This window comes from Mesocricetus auratus, unplaced genomic scaffold, assembly GCF_017639785.1.
Source record: "Mesocricetus auratus isolate SY011 unplaced genomic scaffold, BCM_Maur_2.0 Super-Scaffold_100676, whole genome shotgun sequence".
NCBI lineage: Eukaryota > Metazoa > Chordata > Mammalia > Rodentia > Cricetidae > Mesocricetus > Mesocricetus auratus.
In genome coordinates this window covers 57,971,404-57,983,570 of record NW_024429266.1, presented here as the reverse complement: position 1 = coordinate 57,983,570, position 12,167 = coordinate 57,971,404, and the positions used below count along the sequence as shown (strand labels likewise).

Here is a 12,167-nt window from a genome sequence, read left to right as displayed (position 1 = left end):
CTTTTATTTTGTCAGAAGCCAGCACTTTGGGAGCTAATGACTAGAATGGGGCAAAAGAGGTGTTTGTAAAAATTCACTGAGCTATCTACTTTATAATATGTATACTTTGAGTACTTAATACTTCCATGAGAAGACAAAAGGATTATTGTAAATACCTATTTAGTATATAGTGGTAGTCACATCACCATTGAATAAAAGGTAGCTAGCAGTACTAAACATGGCTATTCTACACAAAGACTGTGGAATTCTAAGTGGGATGAAATGCCCTTAATGATCCTAGGGACAAATCATCCTACTGAATTGGGTTCAAGCTAGTTTTTTAGCACCTATCTTACTGCTGTTTACAGTAGTCCCTAATATATCTAGTAACTGGATGGTTTTCTAATTTAGGGCAACTTAAAAGGCTATACTTAGACTCTTGTTTTCTGGTATCCATACCCTGAACCTCTTATTGTGCTTCTTCAATTCTCATTCTTTTAGTTTCTAAAAATTGATTTACCAGTAAATCTTGGAATATTTTATATCTAGCAATGTAAGCTCCTTCAGAAAAAGCAGCTTGATATCAAAGAACTAAAAGAATAAAAAAGTAAACATACAAGCTAACCTAAGCAAAACACTTCAGCTACCTATATCTAAAATAATGACCCAGAGAGATATGTTTAGGGGCAGCACATAGATGCTGCTCAGTGTCATAAGAAAACAAAGCTAAAACCACCATTAATAGCACTAGCTTCAAGCTTCCTGTATGTTGGTTTTGGTGGCAAACTTGACCCCCTTATCAGCAGACACATCTTTGAAGTGCCCAGCAGCCTCCACGCCCTACTCAAAGAATTTCAGCTTCACATCCTAGTCATTTCTCCAAAGACAATCTCTTCATCAGAAATGAGAAAGTAAAGTTCAAGTAATCACAACAAATTCTGGGGGGTTTGGCTGTGTGTGTGTGTGTGTGTGTGTGTGTGTGTGTGTGTGTGTGTGTGTGTGTGTGTGTGTGTGTGTGACCAAGAGGATAAACTACAACTGGAATAGCTGTCTATAAAGCATCATAAATGTTCTTAGGGACCATGTTGTAATGAGGGAGAGATTCCATCACTAAGAGATACTGGGTTCAGAGGAGGACAGGTGATGGACGGGGACAGGCAGGGGGATTTAATCACTTTCAAAGACATCTCCATGTCAAATCCGTTTTCAAAGAGGCAAAAGACAGGACCACAACCTTCGGAAACCATTATTTTTTCATTTATTCAATCAATAAAGCAGTCATACCTTAGTGTCTTAGGGCATTGGTTTATTGAACCCTCGAGGATAATAAAATCAAATGATGCTCAAGTCACTTACAAAGTAGCACAGAATTTGTATACAACCGACCTGCATTTATACCTCTTTTATGCTGCAAATCATTCCCAGAGGATTTATATTGCCCTGGCACAATGTAAATGCTATCTAAGTAGTTGCTACATGATTCAAGAAAATAATGATAAGATAAAAATCTTATACATGTACAATATACATGCTCACTTTTCCCAAATATTTTTAGTCTGCAGTAAAAATGTAGATACAGAAGGCCAGCTAGCTGTACCTGCTAGAGACGTTACATGTACAATGCATATACAAATATTAGTTCTCCTATTGCTACTTATAATAATAATACTATAGAATATGCTTCTTATAGTATAATTATCTTCTCTCAGCATAAATAGGATATTAGATTACTATCCAAAGGGCAACAGGTACTGCTTTTACTTTTAAATCTCTTTTACTACCAACCCTTTTTCTTCAACTTGACCCAAGCTAGCATCATCTGAGAAGTGGGAACCTCAAGAGAAAATACCCCTACCAGACTGGCCTGTAGAGAAAGAAACCTTTAGGAGGGTATTTTCTTGATTTTTGAGACAGGGTTTCTCTGTGGTGCATCCCTGGCTGTCCTGGAACTCACTCTGTAGACCTTTAGAACAGGCTGTCCTTGAACTCAGAGATCTGCCTACATCTGCCTTCTGAGTGCTGGGATTAAAAGCGTCTGTCACCACCCGGCTCTTGATTGATATTTTTAATATGGAATTGTCCAGGTTACGGTACCACCTTTGGACAGGTGATTCTGAGTTGTATAGGAAAGAAGGCTGAGCAAACTACAAGGAGCAAAAGCCAGGAAGTAAGTAAGCAGCATTCCCCCATAGCCTGCATCAGTTCCTGCCTACAGTGCCCCCAAGTTACTTTTGGAAAACTGAACCAAGATATTTGGGATTAATGGTCATAGTAATCTTCTTGTAACTAGAGCACTGTGCCAGCAGTATAACTTTTGCTTTTATGGTTCACAGCAGGAATCTGTGTCTTTGTATTTTATAGCATCAGGCCCTGTCTCGTGACCTCCTCCCATATTCTAAACCAGTGGCACAGCATTTTCTCTCTGTGACTCTTTATCACATGACCCTCTCCTCTCCTAACTGCTATTTCCCTCTCATAAGGACATTTCTGAGTACATTTTGAGTCCACCTGGACACTCAAGCACACATTCCTCATCATAAAATCCTTAACTTAATCATATCAGAAGCTGTTACGAGTACCCAGGCACAGAACTGATGCAAACGTATGCCTTTATTTCTTTTGAGTAAATGATTAGGAATATCTGGAACTGCCACATCAAGATGGTGACTATATAATATTTGAGGAACTATCAGACTATTTTCCAAAGTGATTATTATCTTGCACTCTCACAAACAACACAAGATGTCTACACATTCTCAGCAACACTCGATATTTGTCAATTGTTTTCATTTTAAGCACTTTAGAGAATTGACAGCATATGTCCTAATTATTCTAATGTGTATATCCCTGATGATGGATGACATGGAACATCTTTTTCATATGCTGATTGGTCATTTATATGTCTTTACTAGGAAACTGCTTACTAAGATGTTTTGCCTATTCAAAAATTTTAGGCAGTAAGTATACCTTCCTATTATTGAGTTGTAATTTTTTTATTCTCCATTCTGATACAAGCCTTTGTCAAATGCATGTTGCTGTGATTTGAATGTGCCCCTTAAAGATCATGTGCTTAATCCTCAAAGTAGTAAAGATGAGAAGTGATTAATTTAATGGATCATTGTCTTTATCATAGGAGTAGGTTAGTTATTTCAGGATAAGTTTCTGATAAAAGGAAGAAAATAAATCAACCTCTCTCCTTCTCTCTCTGCTCGATCATTAATGCCATGCTTTCACCATGTTAGGACACCATAAGAAAGAAGGAGGCCCTTGCCAGAGGCATTCCCCTGGGAATTTCATCTCCATAACTGTCAAGAAATAAACCTCTATTGTGAATAAATTATTCAGTTTCAGCTATAGTCTTATAGCACTGCAATATTTTCTTCCAGTCTACGGTTTTGCATTTTTTTAAAAATATCTTTTCAAAAAGTTCATGACTTGATGAAATCTGACTTAATCATCTTTTCCTCTTACACCTCATGCCTTCTAATATTCTAAGATATCTTTGTCTATTCAAGGTCAAAGATTTTCTTAAAATTCTCCCAAGTAACTTTTATGCACAGGCAAGGTTGAGAACTACTAGTCTGTGGGGAATGTGACCTAGCTTTCCTAAATTAACCTGAGTTTCTGCCAGAGAAAATTAGAGCACTAAAAGTAAATTAAGAATATAGTTAACTGGAAAATGAAGGGTACAAGCAAGAGCTGTACGACTGCCTGGGCTGACCAGCTTCCAAGCTTAAGTGTCTGTCAAGGGCTAGAATAAATGAGCTGAGAAAAGCAAAGTCAGAGGAGATTTAAGTGTCATCCACAAGGTGAAAGGAGGACACCAACAGGACTGTCCTCCCATCAGTGGGAAATAGCATACCCACATTTATTGCAGTTTGACTGATACAATGGGAAAAATTATTCTTCTTCTATGTTGGGGTAAGAGTCACCATTTTTGAAGCGACCACATTAAATAAATGAAGGTGGTAGTAATAATATTTATCCAAACTTTGCTTCCAACAGGGGTCAGACAGACTGAGCTTTCATTAAATGGAGATGTCAGGAGCACCAAATGGACTCAAGTTTCCCTAGAATCCTAGACAAAGTGGGTCTGTTTCTTAGCTGTGGACAGGAGGCTACTTTCCAGATGTTATATTTAGCTTAAAGGAATCTCCAACACAGCTCCATGCAAAATATATAGTATGTCCCAGTAGGTATAACCACAAACCAGAGGGCCACTAGGGAGTATCCCTTAAGAGAGTTCAGCAACACAGAGGGGCCAATTGTGTAGTCAAATTGACAACCCCAAACTAGCTGAATTAGCTGCGAGCCGGATTCTTGGCCATACCTCACATTTAATGAGTCTTTGTTTCCTTTCTTGCTAGCAATTCTATACCTGGGGAGAAAAACTTGCAGCCTACTTCACGACAACCCTGAGCTCTTGCTCCCATCAGGTAAGAGGAACAATAGAGTTAATGTTTTGGGGAGATTTGTGGCAAAAGAAAATGTTAGTTCTACTTCCGAGGTGACTTTTGAAATTCGATAGCAAAGAGTAAGGCTTCTCCCTCGCACACCACAACTACAGCTTCCTGAGACAGCACGTAGATGAAAACACCAGCTTCTAGGTCCAGATGACAGGACTAAAACACCAGCCTCGCTGCACTTTTTTTTTTTTTTTGCTTAATGTCTTAGTTTCCTCTTTTATAAAAGAGATAATAATAGTAACTACAAATACATTGTAAAAATTAAAGGTGATAATGTATCTGGAAACGTTTAACATAATACTCGGCACATATGGAATTTAAAAAGCTGACTTTTCTTATCATAACCTGTGTCACTAAATTTCATAGCCTAACATAAAACAGAGGCATCAGCAGTAAAATAGGAAATAAAAGTACCTTTTCTGAATACCATGTCTCTGAAAAAATAGATTTTGGTTTTTGCTACTAGTTTCAAATTTTCAAAAATACTATCTACGCTATGATTCGTTTGCTATCTCTTGGTAGCTGCTGGTCACTATAAGAGCCTCTGAAATGATGCATCATTTTTCAATATGACCTTTCTATTCCATTCTATACTCACGTTTCACTTGTAATTGTCTCTATCGCTGGGTCTACAATTTACCTCTCAAAATGTAACAGAAGTTACCCAACAACCACAAGAAATCTCTAGTGTAGGACAGAAGAAACCATGGAGATCTATAACCCAAACTGGTTTTTGTGAGGGGTTTGTTGAAGCACATAACTAAGTCTAGGTCTTGAGCTCAGTTTCTCAAAGTTAGCAGCAGATCCAGCATGAGGAAGGACCCTTGGATAAGGTCTCTGCTCAGTAGCACAAAGCTTCAGAAATTGGGAAAGGAAATTGAGGCTTTTAGAATACTGAAATGTTCTGATCCCTAACCAGGGAACTGGTTACATAGGTATATTCTGTTTGTAAAAATGTACTGAACTACAAACTTATCTTATGGTTGTTTGCTTTTCCTCTATAACAGTGGTTCTCAACATTGGAGTTGAATGACCTTATCACATCTAAAAATGTAGATATTTACATTATGATTCATAACAGTAGCGAAACTACAGTTAGGAAATAGCAATGAAAAAAATTTTATGGTTGGGGTCACTACAACATGAGGAACTGTATCAAAGGGTGACAGCATTAGGAAGTTTGAGAACTGCTGTTCTACAGTTTCATAAACAATCTTGAGGAGTAAATTCTTCCTTACATCACCAATGTAGGAATACAGCTTACAGAGGTCAAACCCTGAAGTCCTGGTTAGTAACACCATTAATGGAAGGGTTTTTCCTTCTAGAGGTGACATGGCCCGGGTCTCTCATGAAATGTAGATGGGTACTTGAGGAGTCAGGAACACTAATGGCTTTGATATCTGGCTATTGCTGCTATAGGCTTTTCTGAGGTGTGGAGAGGCTATGAATCTCTCTTAGGTTATTCCTCTCTATGGCAATGTAATGAATAATGTCTCCTATAGTCTTGGACATTTGAGTCCTTGGTCTCCAGCTATTGGTGTATTTGAGATGTTTAGGTGCTGCAGCCTTGAAGGAGGAACTGGACATTGGGGTTGCGCTTTGGGAGCAAAGCGCTCCACTTCCAGTCTACTCTTTGCTTCACACTTATATTAGAGATGTGAACTCTCAGTTTCCTGCTCCTGCCACCATGCCTGATGTCTACTGCCATGCTTCTCATCATGATCGACTCTTACTGATCCAGAAATATATGTCCAAAAAGTCCTTCTTTCTATAAGGTGCCTTTGGTCATAGTGTTTTATCAAAGCAACAGAAAAGAACTAATATACTCTAAATCTAGAAGAAAAGGAAGCTGACAGACTGCCTGAAATTAAGTTAGGTAAATGCCTCTCATGGAAGTACCATACTCAAATGAACAGAGAAAATGGAGGCAGAAACTATCGGTTTTGCAGGGCTGTCTAAGATAGTCTAAGCAGTGTCAAGGTCACAAAGGGCAAAAGAGATCACAGCTGAGAGTTCATCTAAAGAAGTTATTTCAGTCATAGCAACACATTACCATGTGTTACAGAGAAATTCAGATTAACAATAAGGAAGCTACAGCAGATGCTAGAAACAATGGAGGTGGTAGAAAGTGCCCCCAACAGCAGAGTCACATCAGACTATCAGTGAGCATTTTTCAGATGTTATCCCTTACATTCCCCGCCTCTAAACACAGAGAACATGCCTTCATAGATGTAGTTAAGTACACAAAATAGCACTCAGTCCTTGGTTCAGACCAGTAATAGAAGAAATCCTGCACTAATTCCAAGTCTAATCAAATCTGGAACATTTTCTCATGTTATGACCTAGGAAATTGATTAAGAGCTATAACTACATCAATGACAATTGTGATTATTAGATTATTTTCTCACTTAGCCTCTAATGTTAATACTGGATGTTGTCATCCAGAAGCCAATGAATAAATAGCTGTGACACTCACTTTCTTGAAATTCTCTGAGGAATGTCAGACATGATATATGTGATGGTTTGAATATGATGGTCCCCATAATCTCACAGATTTGAATGCTTGATCATTAGGGAGTGTGTTTAGAAAGTGTGATCTCATTGGTTGTGGCCTTGTTGGAGGAAGTGCGTCACTGGGGTGAGCTTTGGGGTTTTAAAAGTCCAAGCCAGTCCCAGTCTCTGTTCCTGCTGTCTGTAAGACAGCTAGCTCCTTTTCCAGCACCATATCTGCCTACATTGACACCATGTTCCCCACTAGATGAAAATGAACTAAACCTCTGAAACTGTAAGCAAGCTCCAGCTAAATACTTTCTTTTATAGAAGTTGCTGTGGCCATCATGTCTTTTCACAGCAACAGAACACTGACTAAAACAACTACTCTGCACAGTAGTCAGGGTCTCTGCTACCATTTATAACCAAGACTCATGAAAGAATTACTCCACTGAGAGCCTAAGAAAAGGGGGTTCCCTGTCTTCCCAGGATTATCAATTCAATTTAGAAGGTTAAAAAGTTTGCTACTCCAAACATTCTTTTTCTTTAAGATTATGTATAGAATGGTCATGGAAAACCTGTCAAATAAAAGAAAATATCCTTTCTCTTATTTAAAAAGCTGTGCCACTGCCCTAGCCAAGAACCTTAGTGACTAGGAGCATCTATCCATATACCTTTTTAAAGAGTCTTCCTGAGTCCTCGCTGACTTGAACAAATCGAGGAATTATATTATTCAGGTAGATGTCACTCAGGGTGGTATGATCCCTGCTCTCCCGCTTCACCTGGTTTAAGAGGAGGTTCCAGCAGTTTACCGGAGAGAGAACATTCTGGTCCTTCCTGCAGAGAAATGGAAGGAAAAAAAATGTTAGTAAGCAGGCAGGCAGCTATGATTATAGTTCATATCACAAAAATCACAGTAATCAAAGCAGAAGTGGAAACTAAGGTATCTTCCCTAAAGCCTACTGCTATGGTTTGATTGGGAAATGCTCCCTGCCCCAGGCACATGTATTCTTGTACTTTTTGCACCCCAGCTACTATCTGGGGAGGCTAGGCTTAGCTGGAGGAAGAGGGTCACCATGGGAGTAAACCTTAAGGTCTATAGGTTAATTCATTTTAATGATTAGAAAACTGAAGCTCACAGGAATTGTCATTCTCTCACAACAGTAAAGAACAAGATGAAACCAGAGAGTCACAGTCCACATCATAGAACTAAGGTCATCTGGCTGATCTTTAGGGTCAGAGACAAAGCTAAAGAGCTTATCTATCACAGAGTGTTGGTGTGGCACGCCTTGATCCAAGCACTCGGAGGCAGAAGCAGGTGGATCTCTGTTCAAGGCCAGCCTGGTCTACAGAGTGAGTTCCAGACCAACCTCCAAAGCTTACAGAGAAAGAAATTCTGTCTTGAAAAACAAAACAAACAAACAAAGATGGCTCATCTTGCAGATGACCTGGGTTTAGTTCCCAGCACCCACATCAGGTAGTTTACAACTCCTAACTCTAGCTCCAGGGGATCTGATCCTTGACATCCATGAACACCTACACTTGTGTATACAAACCCATACACATGCACATATATGTAATTAAAAGTAAATTTTAAACATGATTTATCAGAGACAAAGATCTCTAGAAAACTACAGACTAAAACCTGTACAAGTTTTCCACAGTAGAATTCCATAAAAACTACATTGAAGATATCTGTCATGAAAAATTCACAGACTATCTAGTTCACATAAACACATATGAACCCCCATAAACACCAATCCCTAAAAAGTAGACAGAATATCCAAAAGTATCTTTCTTACTTAAAAAATCCAGCATAATCAAGAAAATACTACATTGTGTTGCAGAAGAGATGACTAGTCAAAAGAAATCCAGAAAGTCACAAGCCAGTGTGCACCTATAGAACAGATTATCACTTACAAAGGCACTGGACAAGACAAACCTGCACAACTGAATCATGAACATCAATTTGAAGTCACGAGCCCAGTTTTCTTCCCTCAATAGAGATTACAACTATTGATGCTCAAACACTTAACAATGGATGACTAGAAAGGCTTCTAAAATAGCCAAGGAAAAAACAGCTCCATAAGCATAAAACCTCTACATTATGCATTACTACTCCCCTCGTATTTCCTCTGGTTGCTTCAATAAGCCCTCATACAAAATCAACACTTGTCCCATCAATTTTCTACCAGCTCATCTACAAAATGGACAATCCCCAATCTAGCTCCTGAAAGATCTTCAATAGATCACCGCTAAGCTCCCAGTCTGGAATGGCAATTAGTTAATCACATCTACATTTATGGCTCTGCAGAGTACAAGCTTGGTGTTAGTGGATGTCTTGGTCTTCTGCATTGCTGTACTGAATTTTCTTATGGGTTCACAATCTATTATTTGCCCTTTCTCAGGGTTGTTGTAGATCAGCTGTGATGACCGATGCAAGAGAACTTCAGCAACAAGAAACACTATGCAAATGTGATAAATAGTATTATTTTCATTTCCAAACAAGTGAGGACTTAGCTTTCATCCATTTCCAACATGTTCCTCAACAGGCACTGGGCCACAGCCAAGAATGCAGCCTGCTAAAAGTGCATAACCGTTAGCAAATCACAGTTGGGATAAGACAGTGACAGGCAATTAACCAAGCAGCTGTACATCTCTGGGAAGATACCAAAAGGGAAGCAGACTTCAATATTCCACTGTACTTTCCTAAAAAGACAAGGTAGAACAACTGTCCTGTGTTCCTCAGTGGGAACTGTGTGCTGAGGTTGACAAAGAATTCAAAAGGAGCCCAGAAGCACAGCAACTTCCAAAGCCCCAAAACGGAATCCCTCTCAGACCTGCCAATTTCTAAAAAGCTGGCAATTATCAATGCATCTAAGAATATAATTTCTCACTTTTAGATAACAGTTCTGAAATGACAGACTAAACTCTGAATGAGTTAAATTCATCATTCAGTATATGTTATTAAGTCTCCAATGAGAAAGATTAAAAAAAAAGGCATGTGCATGATAAAAGAGCTCATTTAGTGATGGTTTGACAGCAAAGGAGTGATGAGGAAGAAGCTGAATGCAAAGAAATAAAATAAATAAAAAATGCAAACCTAAATTCCCTCCTGGCACCTTGATTAAAATGAAATGAACTGAAGCAGTCAAAGATTATTTTATTCAGATGAGTGTTATTAGCCTTTCTGGCTTATTTTCTTTATTATGCATTTTGCTGATGCTGACAGAAACAGGCAAGCTCGATAGAGGAAAAGCTGCAGCGGATTTGTGGTCTGACAGTGCCGTGCATAAAATCAGACCCTTGCTGACCCAGATAAGCCAGAGGATGGATTGGATTTGCTAGGGAAGGTGTTAAAAGGAGGGGAGAATTTTAAAATTAAATCACCAAGGCAGAAACTGACTTAAAAAGATTCTGCCTGTAATGGTGGCTGCTGGTTGTGTGACAGTGGCAGCCTGAAGGTACCTTTCAAAGATAGGCAGGCAGACAGGGGGTGGGTACATTTCTCTGGATTTATCACAGCTGTAGCTTCAGCTTTGCCAACAATGAGATCAGAGTAGGAGTGCTCAGAGACAGGAACAGAGAAGTACCAAAAGCAAAACCAATGTACATTATGTGTGAAGAAACAGTTTTCAAAATTTCAAGTTAGGGCCACATACTTGCCTAGACAGATAGGCATCAAGAAGCTGTCTATGAGTCTTACTCAAAACTGTCTCCTCTAATCAGGTTTGGGGAAAGAGCTATAGGGAATAGGATTCTTGTAGCTTTGGAGTAGTCTCATGGAGCTTAGTCATAGGCTTGGGGAAGGGGTATGCCTTTCTTTCCCTCCTTCCAAACTAGGAATCTGCTTTGAAGTAAACACCTAGACCAATAATGTGTTAGAAATCTGCTAAATGTTTAGCAACCACTTTCTGAGTATAAGACTATAGTTCTTTTGGGTTAAGACACAGAACTAAGGATAATCCCAAATATGAACCATTACAGACTCTAGCTGGAAATATCACCATTAATCCGTTGTATTAGAGATTCTGCCTTCCCTTCAAACACCCTACAGCACCCTGATCTCAGAGGAGAGGAGATAGATAGGAGCTCTTCCCATCAAGACAGTTCAGTGGGTCCCCTAAGAACAAACATGGACGTCTACTCCAAACCCAAATCATATGGCTCCTCAGCTGAAAAACTTTATAATCATTGCTATTGAATTTTCATTTGGATCCACATGTTCTACAGGAAGATCTGTGAACAATTATAAAATCATATTTTCAGTTTTTCCTTCTTCTCTAGTTAATTAAGATGTCACCAGAAGCCCCATAAGTAATGACAATTATATAGAGAAAAACCACAGATGTGTTAGCAGATTTTTAAAATAAATAAAACCTTGTAAGAGGGTCGTGGCATACTGCATGGCTCACTCCTGGTCATTCATGCTAGAGAAATGAATACCTATGTGAGCCAAAACAGAATGGCATCGATCTGAAATCCACACACTTTCTTCAAAGCATCAAATGCTCCCTCTAGGAGCAGCATCTCTCAGGCACCAGGCACAGCACAGAAACTTAATCTATACTCAGTTAGTTACTGATTTCCGGCCGGAAGGAGTTAAGTATGTCAAGAGTAACAGCCCATTGGTAAGAAAGGGCATCCATAAGGGTACCTCTCTTTTCTAAATGCATGTTCTTGGGACAAGGAATCCCTTTATATGGCTCATGATAACAATGAGGAAAATAGTTTGAAACCAAAGATAAATGGAACAAAGTCATACAGTCCTCAGAGCAGCTTCATATATCATTACTACTTCTTAAGTATTATCTCGTGTTTATTTTCTGGGTAGCTGCTGAGTGACAGAATATGTATGGCTGGGGTGCTCCAAACCCAGGCATGTTACTAGCTAGATTAATACTTCATTAGTGAAACTTTAAAGGGCTGGGTAGTGTAAGAATGCCCTAATCAGTTTCCAGGTTAGTAGGTCAGATTTTAAGTTTAGTTCCTTATGGAATTTGGATGAAATACTTTGTATAAAGCACCCTAGGACCCGGATTCAGCTCTGTCACTTGATATCCAGGTAATATTAAGTAAGTGATATCTGAACCATAAGCTTCACATTTCCTTTACTGTTTAAAATACAAATGCAAACAACAGACCCAAAGCCTAACTCATGTGACTCCTGTTATCATTACATCAAAGTGATGTCCACATAAAAGCTTTACCACAGGAAGTGTTCTCCAGCCA

General features: G+C 39.0%; 1 protein-coding gene across 7 annotated transcripts in view; it reads right to left on the bottom strand.

Moving 5' to 3' along the window:
• Srgap2 (SLIT-ROBO Rho GTPase activating protein 2) overlaps positions 1–12,167 on the bottom strand; it is a 215,306-nt gene that overhangs the window by 102,629 nt on the left and 100,510 nt on the right. For all 7 annotated transcript variants that reach the window (XM_005079849.4, XM_013120382.3, XM_021232878.2 and 4 more), the window contains exon 4: positions 7,610–7,772. In XM_005079849.4, coding sequence (XP_005079906.1) covers positions 7,610–7,772 — 163 coding nt within the window. The remainder of the gene's footprint in view (positions 1–7,609; positions 7,773–12,167) is intronic.